A 20684-nucleotide genomic window follows, 5' to 3' on the forward strand; every position below is an offset into this window, starting at 1 on the left:
TTAGTCATTAGTGAAAGCAGTAGACCATAAGTGACTGAAAATTTGAAAAGCGAGTCTAAAGGTACCCTGAAACCACAGTATTTGTTCAATGTTTAACAAGTGTCTGAGTGAAGTTTAACCCTAAAATTATTTCCTTACAATGTATGACTTGAAGGCATATGAATGCTCACTATTAGAGTGTATATTTTTTTCATAACTTTGAGTACTTATAATAAGGAAGCCCAGTCTCCTTGAAAGATATCCAAGTTTATTACTGAAAAATGCAATATTCAAATGTGTATGATACAGTAAGTAGTTGCATTTGTACATGTAAACCTTGATAAAGTACACAGCATCTCAAAGACAAATTTATGCCAAAAGTGTCTTACAATAGTTAATCAGAACAACAGCTTTTTCCTTAGTGAATTCTTTTAGTTCTGGGGTACATACCGGCTTGTAGAAATAATCTTAAACACAAAAGAAAATGAAAGCTGAGAGGACAGAGGAACTTCTAGCTTGTAGTGCATAAAAGTCACTTTCTCTGAGACACTTGGTGGTAATCTTATTCTAAATACTACTTACAAAGTTTGGATTTATGAATAGAAAAAATAGTTGAAGTTATATTCTAATTTCTTACTTAGAAACCAAGTTGTATTTAAATATTACATAAATTTCAAATATATACACATTTTAAGAAATCTTTTATGATCATGATATTGCAAGTTAGCCAGGACTATCGGAGTATAAATGACTGAACTATGTTACGTAGCTAGATTTTACATGAGATTATTTCAAACAACTGAAATTTCAGTGATACTACTCTAGGTAAAAATTAGAGTCAACAGTTTCATCAACTTTTCAGTACAAAATTCTCAATCATCTAAATAGAACATAAAATAAAAAGGTGATCTGATTTTTTTTCATTATTAACAGAAAAACCATCATGTTCTCACTATTTAAAATCTCATTAGCTTTGGACTGCGTTGGGTTTAATCCTAATTTCTTATCTAGTAGCATCTGAACGACTATTTCATGTCAGTAAGAGTGCAAACTACAGGGAACATTTAACATCACAGAGGTTATGGCAAGAAGTTAGAACAAGCCAACAGAACTGACAAAAGATAATTTCCAGTGCAGCGAGGAGGGAATATACCATTAACCATATACCATATAAAACAAAATCCCAGTCCCGCATTAAAAAAGTTCCTGCATAATATGGAACAGCAAAGTGATTTCTCTAGAGTTCTTTGTTGTGCTGTTATATATTTGTGCTGCTGTGGGAACATTGTGCTATCGCAACTATGCCAAAATCATGCCAATACAAATTTCTATTAAATGTGGTTACAAGGTCAAAATTAGAGAAAACTGTCCATACACATCTATTCATTCACATTTAAAAAATGCCAGAATTGTGTAGGGTCTTCAGGATGTACATGTGTGTGCAGGGAGGGACAGAAGGACTGAAAAATGCAGTGATTTGGAAAGTGGCAGACGGGACAGATGTAGCAGCACTTTGTGTCACGAGACCATTGCTTCCTCATGAACTTGGTCTGATGAACATGAGACCTTTGCTTCCTCTGATCATCCCCAGCCTCAAAATGCTGGTTGGTTCCATGTCACCCTAACAGGAGGTGGGCTTTGCTGGCAGGAGGTTGAGTACCAACAAGACAGAGAGCTTTTAAAGCTGCTACATTTTCTGCCACAGAAATTCAGGTTTGCAAGTCACTTAAACACTTGGAGAAAATGTTATGACATATGTTTTAGTCCAACTAAACATTAGAACTAACAAAATAAATTCGTCTTTCTCAGAGGTCTAACTGGAGAACTCTGAATTCTAGTGTCAGCTGTAACACTGAATAAACATTTACGAAAGGTTGCTTTTAGGTTTGGTTCAATCTTAACCCCCAATAATAAATGTTAGCAGTGGTTCACGAGGATTACAAAAAATTAAATGCTTCTGGAGGTACTACTGTAATTTTAAGTGATCACTGGTACATGGATTGTTGTTTTTCCAAAATTATCTAATCTTTCTTTTTGGGTCTCTTCTCCAATATGCAACACTTAATAGAAACTATGATTGATTTTCCATTAACTTTACTGCCTTCACATTTGGCTGTTTGTACAAAGCAAGTTTAATTTACTTAACCATTGCTCAGTGTATACAAAAATCTGGTTTGTAATAGTTCCAATAAAAATTTGTGATGCATTCAAGTTAACTATGTGAGAACAGCTCGATTTTTTTCCTTCTTATGGACAAGGATCATTTTCAGTCAATCAGAATTGTGTGATGCTTCTAAATAGCTTCTAAATAAGGACATACTAATTTGCCCCTGTACAAACTCAAAGATTAATAAGCATCATGAAGTCACATGGGACCTCAGAAGTAGTGTCACCAGACTCCATAGCTCTATCAGTTTTCTCTGGCAGCACTTGCGTTTGGAGTTTGAAGCAGAAACAGCTGTGAAAGAAACTGCAGATGTGTACTACTTATATTAGACTGGTCATCTTAATAAGGTAAGAAAAAAAAATCACTAATTTTTACCTTTCCCCTTATTAACACTCACCCTAAAGCTGTGTTTCCCAAGATGTTTTTCCTCCTGTAGAACTTTTGATGAAGAAAACCTCAAGAAATTAATGAATTGATGCATTAAGGTAAGTACCTATTAACTTACTTCCAACTAGACCCAACAGACATTTTTCTTTTGAGTTTTCTTTAGATCACTATGGAGCTTAAATGAGATCCTCAGAACATAATTCAAGACTAGTTGCTGTCAGAAAAGGGCATAGCTGATGTGTCTGTTTTGTAGGTCTGAAGATATGTACTTCTAAAAAAAACATAAAATAATCAAACCCACAAACCACTTATCGTCCATCATCACACTCTGGAAATTTTAGCCTTGTCATCATTAATATAAACTTAAAAGTTCAGCTAAATTTCCTCTACAAATCCTTAAATATAAAGTGGATTGGAAAGAAAAGATTTAAAAAAAAAAAAAGCCATTGTGTGGTCTGCTTTGTTTCCAAATATTAGTACTTTGTCAGGATGCCCAATCACTGCATTGTCTTTTTGGTAAGGAAATTAGATGACAGCATAACAGAGAGCCTTTGCTCAAACTGCAGGCAACCTTGCTGGCACTCAGCTGTAAATACTGAGCAGTGAGTGCATCCCTCTCTATGGAGAGGGACGCTGAGCCCTAAGAAGGAACTTCTCATTAGGGAGGCCAGTGAAACAGAATCTTTGTGTGCATTCAAATTCCACGCATTTTTTCTTTTCCTTTTTATTAACCAAAATTCGGATCCCACACATTGGGCACAAATTTAGAATGAGAAGTAAATAGAAACATGTATAATGTATGTGGATTTTTTGCCATTTCTGAAATGAAAATTTATTTTGTCTGAATCAGAACACTGATTTGGGTTAGGAATTAAGACATTTTGGACTAATTCTTTGTATTTAAAAATATCTAGTTGCTCATGCAGTCTCTGTAAGGGCGCATGCATAGAGCAAAGTTGTCATAGATTAGATCAGCAATGATCTAAAGCATTTTTGCACAAATTGAAGTTCTAAAGCTTTGTCAGATTTCACAAATGCAGCTTGCATGCACAGTCTATTCATACTGGTCATTTTTTTGGAAAGACAATACTTAGAATATGAAAAGATCATTCACCATTCATAAAATACATTATTCCTGAGGACAGTGTGTGCCTTATACTTTAGTAAAATAACGTGCAGTCTATGCAAACAGCATACTAAATGAAGTCTAGCAAAAAGTTCTCAGCTTAAGCAAATGGCTAGTAGTGGCAAAACCTTCAGACATTGTTCATGTCCTTCAGAAACAAAGGAACACACACAGTGTTTCTCCAAAATTTCTTGTGCTTTTCCAGTGCATAATCTGCACTATGTCAGATCTACATACTTGCCTTTGTTATATTTCTGTACACCAGTGCTGAAAATCATTAAGAATATATATATATTTAAATCCAAAATCATACTCAAATACAAAACGTCTTTCTTTCATATGCACTTGGAAATTCAGTTGGAATTTGCCTAAGTATATTTTCACATGTGGCAATATCGACATCAGAAACAAGAAAGTATAAAATAATCAATATTTCTGATTTTTGCCAGATTTTATTCTAAATCTTTATACCTTGGGCCAGCCAAGGCACTTTGTTTTTAGAGAAAACATTAAAAAGAGAGCTCATCTGTGACCTTCTGAAGAACTGAAGTATTATCACTACCTGGCACAAAAATGGGACCTGTGACACCTGGTTAATGCCGTCAAGTGGTGCTTGATATTCCACAGTATTAAACAGTGAGAGAATAAATTAACTTAAATAGTAAGAATCTATGAGCGCTGAGGAGAGGGCTGATATTTCTGATAAGGACTCCTGAGGAACTTAGTGTGCAACCCAAAATATGAAGAAAAATCCCAGCCCTTCCAAAATATGGAAAGCCGAGTTCCATCAGCCCATTATCATAGATCTAATGGCTAATATATCTGATTAGATCATACCTTCCAATCTCCTTCCTCCTTTGTGTAATAGTGCAGATACTCCTATAGTTGCCTTGTCTGGTCACAGAGAGCTGGAATTAACCACAGAATTTCATAAATGTGGTGAAATGAGTAAAGAACTTAAGGTATGGTCCACTGGCAGATATTACTCATCTACTTTGATGGACTCTTTAATCTTAAAATTAATTTTATATGGCATTATACAAAAAAAAAAAAGTAATTGTTCTAATATATGCAAGTGAATATTGGAATCACTTTTTGGCTCAACATGCTATTTTAACAAGTAAAATTTCATGTCTTCTCATATCTGTCAGCAGTGATTTCATTGCAGCTTTATCCCTAAAATAATGTTAAAACTTGCAGCCTTTATAGTTGATGTGCTTTTGTTGGCTCTTTTTTTTTTTTTTTTTCTCATCCAGTATAAAGAATGATCATTAAAATTGTAGAAGATAAACAGAATGACTGTAAGACTGTAACTTGGTTTCCCCACTCCCTTCTCTGCAAGTGAACACTGCCCGCTTGTTTTGATTTTTTAAACTAAGTGCTTACCTATTCCCAAATTATGAAATGTTAATAGACAGTTTCATCACCAAAATGTGACTATGACCATAAGCTACACTACCCCATACTGTATGCACATAAAAAATGAAATTTGATTCTTCATATATGAACACCTACTTTTTAGAGTGATTTTATCCAAAAAGGCTCCCAAAACTATAAGAAGGCATACAAATAATAATAGAAAATCTAAAAGTAACCACTGTGTGTGTGTGCTTTTATATACAATCTGTATACATATCTGCCTGCATCTAATTCCCATGCTTTGACTTATTTAGCCCAATAAAAGAAGTGCACATTACTGGAACATTTACTATTACAATAAGAAGAGCATTGTTATAAGGTGCTCTGCTTCTCCTTCCCTGAACAAGCAAGTCAAAATGTTATACTGTATGTCTGATATATATCTGCATAAGCTTGCATACTATAAATAGTTAATTGTATATTCAGAACAAAGTCATTTGCACTGTATTAGAATATTTCAAGTTAGCATTCTGTGAAGTCATGGAATCACTGCTCAGACAGGCCAAAGAGAACAGTAACACAGCTGGACATCTGCATGCTACATCAGAGCATGGAAATGACAGGTCTTTCATCCTGAATGTGTGTGGAGGTGGCCTTTCTGCACATAAAAGTGGAAAGACAACTCACAGCCATGTCATTTTCAAATACAGCTGCAGTGTGGGCAATGCAATGTGTTCTCTTAGTGCTGCTTTCTCTTTGAATTTAGATTTTTTGGTTTTCGACTAGAAGGATAAATTAATGACACTGATGTGCAAATCTTAAACTGCATAGTATATATTAAGCAGCCATATACCCCTTTTCTAGGGTAGGACCACATCCACAATCTCAACAAGAGACTAGGACAAACCTGACAAAACAGTAAGCCTGAAAGCTCATTTATATCAAGTTATGGCCACAAAGGCAACACTTGTTTTTTTTCTTCAGAGGCATTACAGATGCAGCTGAGCAATCAGAAGCTGTAGTGGATATCATGTAATTTGTTTTTGTCATGCCCATACTGTATAAGTTTACAGGCAATTTTTTGTTTGTATTACGCTGTTAGTACCTTCATGAACAGCACGAATGTTCATTGCCTTTTTAAAAATCAGTATCCAAATTTTCAATCCATCTGCACATTCTTGAGTGCCAGTACTTGGTGCTCCCCACAGACTGGTTGCTGATAAGGCTCTTCATTTTCTTCTTTGGAAGCAACTGTTTTCCACTTCCTACCAAAGCCTGCAACTGTACAGCTCAGCAGGAACATATATACATTGCCAATCTCATACACTGATGACAGACTGACTTCACTTTGAAACTGCACTCTTCAACTTCCAAACAGCGTTTTTGTTGCAGCATGGTATTGACTAAGGCCATTCATGGTGATATTGTTTCCCATTCTTTTTTCTTTCTCTCTGCAAATGCTCTAGTTCAGCCTCATACATCATTTCCTGGACTAAGTATTTCTCTCTCCTCATTCTGTCGCACAAGTCTTTGGGCATGTCTGGAATCAGGTAAGCAATGAAAGACTTGATCCCAAAAACAAGGTGCTGAAAAGAAGAAAGAAAGTAATTGCTTCAAAGATGCATACTCACTTCTAGAACCAAATTTTAGGGCCTAAAAATCAGTAGCAAATCTGTAAGAGGGATTTGATTCGTGACTAAAAAGTGACTCTTTTTTTTTAATCTCTCTCTGGATAATATATATTCACACACACGTGTGTGTGTGTATAAATAGTCTGTCAGAAATGGGAAAATGCTGCAATCTTAACAAAAGTAAAACTAAGGGTATGACTAGTGATTGAAATTAATATGAGACAGCAGGATCTGCTGGTTAGAGTAACAACAGCAACCATTACATACAAGCAGTCGTTGTTAAGAGCTTGTAGTCAAAGTAATTAAGCAGTTCCCCGGACAGTATATTGTACCTTCTTCAAAGTTAGTATACATTTCTAGTTTTATATCAGGGTACAGCCACACATAATTTTCCTGACACACACTTGAACTTGTAATAAATGTGGTTAATGTACACAGAAGTTGCATGTCTGATTTTTCAATAAAACATCAATGGTTTTGTTGGGAACTAACGTTATTTATTAGATGACTTAAGAAAATATGATTTTGGAGGGACTCTAAAATCTGCACATGCTCTGTCAATTCACTTTGAAGCAGCTGATTGACAACAGTTTGGGGGCAAGTGATTTTTTATCCTCTTTCAGCTATAACGAACTAGCAACTAATGATAATGACACTTCCTTTACAGGACTATTATAAAAAATCAACCTGAACTTCGAAGAGATAGCTCCTTTCCACAACTAACCTCAAAAACTATAATGAAGGCCAGCCGTGCTGCCAGGACATGCCAGAACTGCAAAGTGAATTCATATGGAGTTGAACTCCATGGTGGGGCTCTGTAATCTCTATACCTGTAAGACAAACAAAAACTTGTTAAGTTAGTCTGTGCTCAAAACCCAGAATATGATGAGGAGCTCTCAAGCTTGTCCCAGAGCTGCCTAAATGACAGAACTTGAACTGAAAGCATACTTCATTCAATGAAGAGTAGTAGTCTATAATACAGGTATTAAATACAGCTGCTTATAAGAGGGTACTGTTTGGTTCCAAAAAGCCAGAGCAAACATTTTTTCTGGTTACACAGCTGACACCTTGGAGTATCAAGTTCAAATGCATTGGCTCTAAATTGGTTCTCATCTTTTCTTATAAGCAGTTGAGATTCTCAAGATAAGTCTTGTATAAACATAGCATGACTGTAGGGCTTAGTGAATCCAAGCTAACTCTCACTATAAAGCTACATAAGAAACATGAAGTAGTACAATTATGCATTGTCATATTTAATCTTTATGCTGAATTTCTTGTATTTATCTTGCATAACTGTTTGTCATATTGGGCTGGGTTACAGACATAACAAAGATTTTATTTGCATATTTTAATTAATAGACCTCAGAGTGCTGAACCAAAATGAAACAAGAATTTTTAGCCTTATTTCATTTGGGAAACTCCCAAATGAAATAATTCGTACAGGCCTGTAACACATGGCTTACTGCAGTCCTGGAAAAGCTAAGAACAGAACATGGGTTTCCAGCATCTTAGCACTGCATCCTGCAACACAGCTTTTGCATCTGAGATTTCCCTGTTGAACAAACTTGAACTTCAATACTTTTACAAGCAAAAATTAAACTCTTTTGCCAGTAATTTAATCGCTGACTTTCAATTTAATGTCTATAATAATGTCTAGGTCTCCATTACAGCAGGGGGAGAATCTAAATATACCGGCAGTATCCCGAGTATCCCATTCCAAGTTCACTCAAATCAAATACTGATAAGCTGCTGTTGACATATCCTTTTAAGCATCTGAAAGAAAAAGACATAACATCAGGATTTTCTTTATAAAGTGGTTTATATAACGTAAACTCTGTATGTAAGCGTATTCACATACTGTGAGCATACTGTTTTATTTGCTTATAAGGAAAAAAGCAATACTAAAATTCTATGTAAAGAGGCCAAGTGTTTTTGGGAGAAATCAAATAACTTCTGTTTCAGGGATAACACAATTTTTAAAAATGTTTTGAGTACTTCTCATTTTTTTGCTTATCTACTAGCAGCTATAAAACGAACCATTTTGCTAGAAACAGCATTCTTCACTGTTGTCTCTTAAAAATATTGAACTTACAAAGATGCCTAGAGAGGAAGAGAAGAGAATAATTTCATATCCTTGCATAATCTGCCACTAGTCATGCAACATATACTGAAAAAATGACAGGTTTTATGAACCAAATCAAAGAAGAACACTAAAGAGAACAATGTGTATATACCAAATAGGCATTTGGAGGTAACAATTTATTGGTGTTAATGTCATAAATCACTTAAGTACACTGAATTATGACTGCAGGAGTGTAATTTTTACATGTTCCTGGAAAACCAGACACCTAAGCCATCCTGTCCTACTGAAAATGTATCCTGTAATGTAACGAAGGGGCTCCTAAAAGGCAAAGAACATTTAAAAAGACAATGTATTTGTTATATTCCCTGAGGTTTGCTGTATTACTTCAAATCACAACAAGAAAAGAATAAAAAGGATTACACAATTCTCTATTAAACAGGTAGCCCTCATTACAGAGAGAAGCCAATGAGGAGAGGTGGTCTGCTGTATCTTATTCTCACCAACAACGATAAGCTGGTGGGAAATGTGAAACTTAAGGGCAGCCTTGGCTGCAGTGATCATGAAACAGTGGCCTGAGATAACTGGTTAGTATTCAAAGAACACCTCCTTCAAACTCAGAGACATTAGTAAGTGTCTGGAGAGAAGTTTAGTAAACCAGCCTGGTTGTGCTAAAAAGAAAAGATACCTTGCTTGAGGTCAAGAAGCATGATATAAGTAACTGTTCTAAAGAATGGCAAGGCCAATCTTTCTGGACCTTGGCAGAAAGTATTTCTGAAGAGAAATAGACAGAGAACATTAGGATACAAGAGTGTTTGGGAACATAGAAGTGTGTGTGGGAACTTAGTGGGAGAACACAGACCAAAACCATTGCAGAAAAGAACAATTCATCTAAGAAGTGCCTGAAAACTGTGGGCAATGTACACTGAATTTTGTAGTATGTATTTAGAAGAGAAGCGAGGATTTTCTGCCAATGTAACTGTGGAGCTGGTCAGCAAACTCTCTGGAATGGCTAAGTTACTTGCATCAAACACGTGAAAAAAATCATAAAGATGTAAAGGATGAAATATTACTAATGAAATATGTTAACACAGAAAGACAGAAGCAGAAGTGTGCTTCCGCTGAAATATGCATGTATATATAAAAAAATCTTTATTACTTTTCTTGTCTGTATCCTTGATCTGTACAGGGACCGTATTTGTATGCATAGACAAAACGTGGAATGTAATCGGAAGTAATGGCAATAACGAAGGCATTAGTGATGACAGCCAGAACTCCAATTCCTTCAAGAATCCCATACCAGATACCTACAAACAAGATAAGTAACAAAACCATTAGTTTTTAATAGTGATTTTGAGTCATAAAAAGTCATACTAGTGATATTATTTGTCACACACTTTTCCTTGCTTCTTGAGTAAGAAATATTGAGTCAGAAAAAGCAGTAAAGTTTAAGCCACATCTTCACATTCTTGCCATGACAGGCTACACCTGAATGAAGTCTGGCACACCCTATTGAGAAGAAATAGCTAAGCAATGAACGCAATAAAGGTCATGTACAAGACTCTGGAAAGACACTTCTGTATTTTTATTTAATTCTATTTTGAAACAAAATTGAATTTAATTCTTGTATTTCATTTTAAAATTCAATTGATTTTGGAAAGCACCTTGGATCTGGAGTTTCACAAATCAGAAGCCTAACACAAGGGCCATTTAAGCAATACCATTTAAGCATCTGAACAAATGGCCTGTTTTCAAAATTTTATGTGTAACTGCTACAATCCCTTATTGGAAAGGAAAGAAAATCTGAGAAGTCCTTTTAGCTAAGCAGCTGAGTTTGTTTTTCTTGCTTAACAGGACAGTTATCCTTGGTATCTGTAGGTTACGTGCCAGTTCAAGGGGCAAGTTACAAAGACGACAACATAGAGAGATGGTACCAGACAGTGATAGTTAGGTTCTCTCACCTATATCTGTTGCTCTTGCAGGCATAGGTCTTCTCCACTGAGTGACAAACTTATATGCATCTAACCTTATTTCTATGATATTGTTCAGCAATGCCAGGAGAGGTGCCAGTGGGAAGGCAGCAACAAAGATAGTGGTGAAGCCAAACTGTAAAACTAGATAAGCATTTTTGTGGTTAGAAATTGGATGTGCAAAAAGTTCTTTTAACGTAAAACATTCCCCTCCCACTTGCCCAGCCCCTTCTCATTAAAAAACAAAACAAAACGAAACAAAATCTCCTGACATCTCCATAAATTTGCTCACCCATCTCCAAGTATTCATCCATTAAGCCATGGAGATTCATAGGCTGCAGATTCCAATCTTTCTCCCACTGAGGTAGAGAAATCTTATGCTCCATGGATTGTCCTCTTCTCTTCATTTTGCGTCGTGACCACCAATTCTGTAATAAACTGTATTAGACGAAGTATTATTGACTGCTTTTGCTCAGTAATTTGCAATACTAGCTGCTATTGTTTTGAATGGCACCTAAGTGTTAAGTATTTTTTTCTGGAAATATTTACAATATTGTGTAAAATAAATTTCAAATATTTTTCACACCTTTTCAACTTTTCATGATGATTTAAATTTTGTCTTTAACATAGCATGTCAGGCATTGTACAAACAAGCTTTTCAGAATACAGAACCTGCCTTTTTTTTTTTTTTTTTTTTTTTTAAGGATTTTTACCTGTACCAATAAAAAAGAACAAGAAAAAATCACATATACTGAAAGCATTAAAAGAAAAATGCTTTATTATTAATACTGTAAAAGACAAACCAAGTAACTAGAGCTCATTAGGAACGCTGGCACTAGAATATTTTGAACAGTAGTATATACCTATTATTTTTTTTTGAACAAACCTATAAATCTAGATGTTCTACAGGACATTTTTCCTTTTGAAGCAGGACATGGTATCCAAAAAGATGCTGCTAAAGACATTTTATGAAGCTGTGCAGAGGTCCTTTCACAAAGCAGTTATAATTATTAAATGGTCTTATACATTGAAGTATTATACATAGGAAAATATTATAAAGTACTGACAAAGGTACCACTTAAAGGCTATTATTTGTTTCTAGGTATTACTGGAAGAAAAAAAAAAGACCAAATATGGGAAATAATTTTGAAGTATTTTTATTATGATTTCTTTCCTGCTCAAACTGATTTAATGCTTCACTCTTGATTGTCTTGTTACTGAATGACCTCAGTTGCAAACAATGGTTTTGTCAAAACAAAACGCTGCTTTCCGTAAAGGAACACAAGCACGTTCTAAAATAAATTCTCGACAGTGTTAAGATACTGCTGGGCTGAAAAGACAGGAAGCCTGATAATTCAAGTAGATTTCTTCTTTTCAGAAATGCACATCTCACAACAATGCAGTAGCGACTGCCTGCACATTGCAAGTGTAACCTTTTCTGACATTATCAAGGTTGAGACTTGGATTAAATTAATATTTGATGAGCAACCTTTTCCTTTGCTGAAAATATGTTTTTCCAGTTTCAAAAGAACTGTAACTCTTAGCCCATTACTCTTTTCAGTAGTTGGACAGCTCTGTTTGTATAAGGACAAATGAAATGAACTTAAAATAAACAATTTAGCTAGTTAGTGTAGCCAGAGAAACATTTTTATTTATTATTTTTTTTAACTGCTTCCCATGGGAGTAAATTTACAGTATGTGATGGTGAGATGCAAACACTGTAAACATTCTCCAGGCAAGCGTTGTTCTTGAAACAGTTATTTTGGCAAAAGTCTACTATTTTTACTCTAGTTTTTCTTACAGAATGTAACGAAAGAATGTAGACCCGGTTATGTATTTCACAACTGTATTTTTAGGCCTCAGAGCCAGTACTGAGCACAAAACTATGTAAACACTAGTAACAATTCCTTGTCACCCTTTGGGGATGGCTGAAAATCAACACTAACGTTATGTTTTGAGTGATAAAGCAAAACACTTAAACCTGAACCTGCTTAAGTATTCAATTTTACGTCCTTCTGAAAGTATACTTCTAGAGATCAGCAATGCACCTGCACATGATCTTCGTCAAGACTGATAAATTTTAATTAAAGGTGGTATTTTACCCTCCATTCATATAAAGATGTTTCCCTGTTGCTGAATCAGCACTAATATGGAACCATTATCTGTAAAACAAATATTAGCAACAGAACTTACGGATAGCCTAGCTCCATGAAATTGTTCCACATTTGTTTTAAAACCATAATAACTCCCATCTGCAGACACAGATCTATCAAGCAGCCACTGGGATGACACTGAAATGAAAAAGAAAAAGATTAGTAGTTAAAGTCAGAGTATTCTGTTAATTTTTATTTTTTTCACAGGGTGAATAGAAAATACTGAAATAAGTATGGAGAAAAATACTCAAAAATATTAATAAAAGTATTAATAACAGAAGTATTAGCACAGAATTTAATGGAACACTCTTTAGATATTTTATTTTTCAGAGAACTGAAGTGCTTTACCTGGGCTAAGGGCAAGTGTGCTAGATATATGTTAAACAATATAGTTCATATCATTTAGACCAAAACATATGTTTTGATTTAAAAAGAATGAAGTAGTATTTTATTTGTAATAGCCTAGATCCAAACTGAGACTTAGCAACAGAATCTCTGCTACCAGTATCTTAACCATACCAACTGCCAGAACAGTGTATGCTAAATTAAGTAACATATTAACATGCGTGGCAATTACAGAGTATATTTTTAGCCCACAGACTACTAAGTTATAGTATTTACTTTGTGGCTCTGCAGAAGTGTGTTTTTCAGAATCGGGAGATAGCTTCAGCATGCTACTCTTCCCAAGGAAGGTGCAATTCTAACATATTTTCAAGCTAAATTTTGAAAATAATAGTTTTCATCTTTTAAATCATTTCATACTGGTAAGAACTTAAGGAGATGATAAGGAAAGCCAATGGCATTATGTATATGTCCTCTATCCAAAAATTCCTCAATCACCTAGGACTCAGTAGTGCCAAAGTGCCAGGAAGGTACGAGAATATCACTATTTGATTTTCAAAGAGAGAGGCAGAAGGAACTGAGTGTGTCGTGCAGTCACTCAGCACAGTGGAGAACACAGAAGGAAAAACACATCTCCTGTTTCCTATCCTTTGCTATAAATAAGAGTTCACTCTTCACCACACTTAAACGGAATAATAATACTTTCAAGCTGGACATAGTTCATGTCCTACAGGCTTTTCCTTTTTGCTCACGTAAACTTCACAGGAACACAAAACAGGATTGCTTACCTCTTCCAGTCTCCATCTGTTAAAAAGCTTGTTGTACTTTCCTGGGCGGCCTGCAAATCTGGAAAATAAGATTTCTGCTTCTCAGTGAACATTCCAAGAACGCTCTGTATCAGTAGTTATTTCACAACGTCCACTGAGCAAACTCATGAAATATAAACAGATTAAATCACATAGGCTTAAATCCAGTATCTGTGGGATATGGTAGTTTCAGATTGCAAACAAGCAAAGGAACCATCATTTTGCAAGCAATCCTAAGCTTTTATTATGTCCGGAACAAAAATCCTAGCTTCAGAGGTTTTAGATGTTAGATACTCAAACTCTCTAATCTGCTTTTAAAAAGATAAACTATTGCAATATGTAGGAATTTACTACAGCACAGAGATCTGCTTGGCCGAGTGAAATGTGCACTGGATTGCACCCTCAGACATAAAAGCATAAAATGACTTCCAAACACATCATAACTAAATGCTTCTGAGAGATCTAACAGATTTTTGCATAATGAACTAAATCAAAATTCTTAATAACCTCAATGACAGTTGCAGATGAGAAAGAAAAAATAAGAGGTCTGGGTCCTACAAGACACAATACACAGCAAGACACATATTAATTTAGAAACTGTATGACAAATGTATTGCTTGTAACAAATGACTGTTACTGGATGTAACAATCAGGTGTTACCAACAATCTTTACTCAAGTTTTTTTTTCTTTCAAACAATCTTGAACTTAAATTACATTATAAAACATTATAGAAGCTACTCAGAAATCATCTGTAGGCTCTGTCAGACAGGCAAATCTGATGGTAGAGCAACTCAGGTGAAGGTGAGGTTAGAACTGTATGATAACTCCTGCTCTGAGCTGAAGAGACATACAGAACATGGATTCAGAATTTTTACCTCCTAATGCTGTATAATACCTGCCAGACGATAGTTAGTATTTATAGAAATGGGTCCTAGGAAAAGTAACCAAAAGTGAATAAGGGAGAAAAAAATATGAATCACGTTTATTAGTGCAGGGCTGAATACAGATGCACATTTAGGAAGCATCTGTATTTTCAGAAGTTCTGATTTCTTGTTTTGGTAGGAAAGACATTTACATACACCTATTTATAAAGTAGACTTTTCACTGTCTTGTTTCCTGAGATTTCAAGAGTCCTGCCTTTGCATGCAGTTAGAAACAATTTGCGCTATTATTTACACTCAGAAACTGTGTCAAACCTAAATCCTGTAAAATGACCAAGGAGTAGACTTCTGTGTGAACTTTACTTCAAAAGCAGCTAGCAAAGATAATTTACCTGCCCAGAAAAAAGGCAATGTAAAAGATAGAACTGTTCAAGTTGACAAACTGGAAGAGGAACATTTTCAAGGCAAAGCTGTTTTCCCATTCGGATTCTGTTCTTGGGTGCTCTATGGAAAGACACAGTATATATCATATAAACAAAAATTAAATTGAATAATGCCTAAGTGCACACAGATCAATCAACACTAACAAAACAAGTGATGCTTTCAAGTCATAGGGCCCCACTGGGTCGCATTTAACTTTTTTTTCCCCTTCCAAGTATTCCAGCTGCAGGTCACAAAATGCCCAGCTCAGGCTAGGATGGCTCTGTGTGGAAACAGAAGAGACAAGTCCTGTAGTACAGAATAGCTCAGAGCGAAAATACCTCTCATGGGAGGTTTCCACTTCTATGGAAAAGTTCTGAATTCAGTGTGAATGTTTAATTTTAAGGCTAGAGGAATCTTGTTTTTTCACAGTTACACAAAAGCATGTGGTATCAGCAGATCAATAGACAGGGACTGCCAGGGAAAGCAGATGGAAAAGAGACAACCAATGGTCAGTTGGTTTCTCACTCAAATATCTCACCCTCTAAATACTTCCACATAAGAGCGCTAATTCTTCCTTGACACTTCCTCTATCATAATGCTTGTGAAGTTTAAAACAATTTATAATACAATGAAGAAACAACGGAGTTCCTTCTGTGCTTTTGGAAAGAACTGCAGAAATGTTTATCAGGATTACAAATATTCTGTGTAGGTTTACACTGGCTTGGATGTTTTTCTTTACAGTTTGCAGAATGTAAAGAAATTAGAACAGAATGCAGAACATAAAGAATTAGAACAAATGCAGAATGTAAGGAATTAGATGCAAATGATTAACTTTATTTGTGTGTGTGTGTAAAAATTTCAAATTTCTTTGATGCATCAAGTTTGGAATATAGTACATAGAATAAAATTTCCAAATATTTATATGATTTAGAAATCCAAACTGCCTTGATTTTTAAGTTATATTTTCTACTATGTGATTGTTTACCTCTAAAAATGCGGCCTGCTTTGAAATAAAACATCCTACAAATTTACATATACTGCCTCTCCATACTGACACTGATGTTCCTCAGAAGGTAGGATTCTCTCCTGCTCTTGGAAGCAGGACACTTTAGGAAGAGCTACCTATTTCACAGATGGAACCTGTTTCATCACGCTTAGTTCAAGATGAACTGTTTTTATTTAAAATGTGTTATGGGAAAAATGAGGTCATCTATGTAAATAGAATCACTATTTTCTTTCCAATTCTTTGGTATGTAACAATGTATTTTAAAATTTTAGTTAAGAGGGAAAAAAATATGATCTGAAAAAAGTACTTTAGTGTTTTAGTAACTTGAATAAATTGACTACACTTACTGAATCTTTCCAATCTGTTCAACTGCCTGTTACCTGTAATGCACAAATTTTTAAGTGTCGTTTCACATATGCTCTTCAATATTTTAACCAGAAGAGGGAGCTATTAAATTTAAGCAGCAAGGTTGCTTTTAAAATATAACAAGATCAGCTGTGTACTTGGACATGGGATAAAAAAGACAGCATGAGAAGAAACACTGAAAGATAACATTCATATAGTAGGAGATTTTAAATGCTGTCTGGAATTTCTTGTTTTCTATACATCAAAAGCTTTATAAAAAGCAAAGAGAAGTGTTAGCATAAATTTATAATGTTACAGAATTAGAGCTACTTTAAAATTTATGACATTTTTATCTTGAACCATGTAATTTTATCTTAACACAATTTTTCCATAGTTAAATTCCAATTAAAAAAATGACAAAGCATTTGGGTAGAACTCAAAAAAAAAAATCTGTTTTAGTATTGTAACAAATAAAATGTTTTGATTTTTGTTATAACAATTTTTTCATTTTACACTTTAAAACACAAAGTTTTTTTTTTTTTTCTCTTTTGTGTCATTTCCTTAACAAAGTCATCATGGCATTTATTTCTCTGATATTACCAATATGCTAACAGAAATGCCAGTATTTTAGTATGCATAGATGAAGTTTTCAAAAAAAACTATTTTATCGAAGTATGAAGATATATATCACTGCTAGTAAGAAAGTAATAAAGATGTACATACCTAAATCTGTCAGAAGATAGGCAACCTTCTCATACACCTAACGCAGAAATAAGAGGTGTTGTAAGTACAGAGAATCCTGTATGTTGTGATGTCAAATGCAGAATGAAAAAAACATCACAGCATAGCTGTTTTGTTGCCCTGTGGCATCAAGTTATCAGGACAGTGAAGGCTGTACATCTTAGCTTTGTCCATAATTTTGGTCTGATTGTTCACTTGAATGAACTTTCTATGACAGAGAATTATCATATGTAACAACACAAGTAAATATATGACAGCTGTATTTTGAAGATTGCTTTCTTACTGCATTAAGTATGCAGTGTCCTTAACAGAAAGAAAAGCCATTGTTTGCTGTGCTATTATTCTGTCTTACATATTTGTGCCTACACAGGAATAGAAAAATGATACATGCTCTTGCGGTTAAAGAAGTAAGAGTTTATATTAATGCACAATGTGCTTCCATAAGCAATGATTAAAGCTGTGGTTTACATAACAGGAAAAGCTTAAACCGAGATCATATATCACAGTCCTTCTAGGACTAGGCATTTTGAATAAGAAAGGGGAGAATTCAGAAGTAGTCAATGAAGAAAAAAAAAAAAAGAAAAAAGAAAAAGATTTTACTTCAAGAAAATAATTTAGATCCATATGGAGAAGTGACTTTTTGCAAAAGGTGATGTGAGAAAAAAAAGCAAATGTAGAAAGAAGTACTCTGTATGAGCGTGACTTGGTGACATAAGCAAAGAAGTGTAGTGACAAATTAAGTAGGCAGTATAGAAAAACACTGACACACGCAATATTAGAAGAGCAAAAAATCCCTGAAATACTAGCTTTGAACACTGCTGTATAAATAGACAAGAATATGTATACTTCTTATATAAAGTAAACTCAGTAACCTTGTATAAATTGCTTTTAAATTAATACCTTCTTTAAATGAATTGGACTTACAACATTGAGTGACATGATGATCATAAAATTGATACAGACTCCAGTGCCAGATGTTGCAAACTGCCAATACTTCTTGATGAAATACCACTTGAAGGAAGCAAATTGTTCCATGGCTACCAGACGATACACAACAACTGCAAACACTGCAGTGAGGACCAGTGAAATCTACAGATACATGTTTATGAATAGAAAAATTAGAACAAAGAAAAACGTATCTGAAGTAATTTCTACTGACTCAATAAATTAACAAGTGTTTTAAAGACTCTAATTTGTTTTGGTGAGCAGACTTTGAGAGAACCAAAATACTAAGCTGCTGAATTCCAGTATTTCTTTGCTGTACTTTTACAACGTAACTATATTACATCTCTTAAAAATAAGATATCCCTCAACAAGCAGTAAGATTGAGCGAAGCAGTTTTCCTGGTATTACGTATATCCACTAATATTCAGGAATGCATTCATTAGTATCCACATCAAGATAAGATTAAAGACTACAATAATTCCAATATTATTAAACATTACCATGAAAAATATTCCTGAGACAGACACCATCAGTCGACTGAGCTTATCAGGGAAAGGCTGAAAAGGTTCAGGTTTTCCTGTGATTGGATTTACTCTTTCCACTTGGGAATACTTAGCTTCAAACTGGGGGCGCAGTTCTTCCTGGAATGACAAGAGAGATTCCACTTGTTGAACCATTTATGTCATCAATCACAAATCAGACACATATTTGATATAAGAAATTTATACTGATACCAATTCTTTTTTTATAGTGTTCCAATTCAAATATCCAAACAATTTGCTCTTCTGAAAATGCTCAGACACCATGCCAGAGACCAATGAAGGAAAGAAACATTACAAGCCTTCCCTACTATGTGAGAGTATTAAAAGGATCATGGCTCATAGTATTTAAACACTTGTTTCTCTACAGAAATTGATAACAAAACTATAAATCGATGTCAGTTATGATGGTACTTTTTGTGACATGAAACCATTTATTAAAAGCCCCTAGCTTGTATCAACAAGTCTGTGGAAAGCCATAAACTAAGTCATGACACAGTCTCTATTGACTTATGCTGCATGTGAATCACCAGTTACATTACATTACAGCTATACTCAGTAGTGATTTATAAAGCAAATAGAATCATTTGACCAGTGTTGATGCTGATAGCAGAATGTAAATGAATAAGTTATGCCTCTCAGAGGGATTTAAAATCTGCTCTCTGTGCCTTTGTTCATCCTGGTTCTATTTCTAGAGAGGATTAGGAACTTTCAGTACCAGAGACCACAGAATCTTGTAAGGATCCGTGCTGACATCAGTCATAGCTTCTGTCCTCTGTATGTGCAGCATTTCACTTTCAGGAGTCTAGTTTACTTTCACTGTGGCATCCTTGCCCAGATGTGTGGCTAAACTGAGCTGTCTGTTCACCCAGAGCCCCATTCATTACAAGATTGTGCCTCTTCACAACCTTGTGTCCCAGAAAGGAAAACCATAAACATTCTTTCCTCTTTCCCAGAATATACTGATGTGCATTGCAGACATCAATCACTCCACAAGAGTTAGAGCCTCAATGGTTGGGCTTGCCAAAGCTGAAACTTTGAATTGTTCTTTCTAGGATCCACCTCATTATTCTAGCTATTACAGCTGGGTTTATCATCATTGTTCAAGAAACCTTTGCAAGCTAAGCAAACGAACAAAAGATTTGTGCTCAGTTTTTCAAAGGACATGTTTAATATTTAGTATTTGTAACACTAGTCTCAGAATACACAATTATTCTTGTATAGTCTCAAGTACACTGGTGTATTCTACAACTCATGTAATAAATGCAAATACAATCTGAATGGCAAATTCAGATTACTGGCATACAGTATGTTGTTATTTACACTTAAATAGTGGTCATTGCAAGATCTACAGATTTACTTCTGCTTTGTCTTACCTCTTCATCTTCCCAGTCTATGAGGTCCCAATCATAGGTTAACACAGCTCTCCTTCTTTTCCAAAACTCTAGAAAGACTGTAGCTGTGGAAATGAACTGCATTTTAATTATGGAAAAAAGAAAGAAAGAAAGGCCATGCAGATCTCAAGAAAATCAACAATACATAAGATATGTAACATGGTAACTTTCCTTAATCATTTTCTGGCTGGTTTCCCATAGAATCAGAAAACTGAAAGTTTTCTTCTTCAAGATAATAATTGTTAATATTGGAAAATTATTTAACAATATTCATCTAAGAATTTATATTTTTTTTCTTGCTTTCTGCTGTATAAGCACTTGAGAGATAAACACTTGACAATATACCACCCTTTTTAGGTTATTTTGCTTTTAATTTTATTCAAAATATACTGTACAGTTTATATTTCTC

The 20684-nt window shown here is 34.8% G+C and overlaps 1 protein-coding gene across 7 annotated transcripts in view; it reads right to left on the reverse strand.

The window, feature by feature from the left end:
- Positions 1-4877: 4877 nt before the first annotated feature.
- ANO3 (anoctamin 3) overlaps positions 4878-20684 on the reverse strand; it is a 233326-nt gene continuing 217519 nt past the window's right edge. For all 7 annotated transcript variants that reach the window (XM_084520759.1, XM_084520760.1, XM_084520758.1 and 4 more), the window contains 13 exons: positions 20258-20340; positions 18843-18983; positions 18322-18486; positions 17380-17416; positions 15275-15386; positions 13983-14040; positions 12893-12990; positions 10992-11137; positions 10691-10843; positions 9889-10036; positions 8342-8422; positions 7374-7479; positions 4878-6604 (listed from right to left, as the gene is read on the reverse strand). In XM_084520759.1, the coding sequence (XP_084376885.1) occupies positions 6422-6604; positions 7374-7479; positions 8342-8422; positions 9889-10036; positions 10691-10843; positions 10992-11137; positions 12893-12990; positions 13983-14040; positions 15275-15386; positions 17380-17416; positions 18322-18486; positions 18843-18983; positions 20258-20340 (1511 nt within the window). In that variant the 3' untranslated portion in view covers positions 4878-6421. The remainder of the gene's footprint in view (positions 6605-7373; positions 7480-8341; positions 8423-9888; positions 10037-10690; positions 10844-10991; positions 11138-12892; positions 12991-13982; positions 14041-15274; positions 15387-17379; positions 17417-18321; positions 18487-18842; positions 18984-20257; positions 20341-20684) is intronic.

This window comes from Aythya ferina (genome assembly GCF_964211825.1).
Source record: "Aythya ferina genome assembly, chromosome: 5".
Taxonomy (NCBI): domain Eukaryota; kingdom Metazoa; phylum Chordata; class Aves; order Anseriformes; family Anatidae; genus Aythya; species Aythya ferina.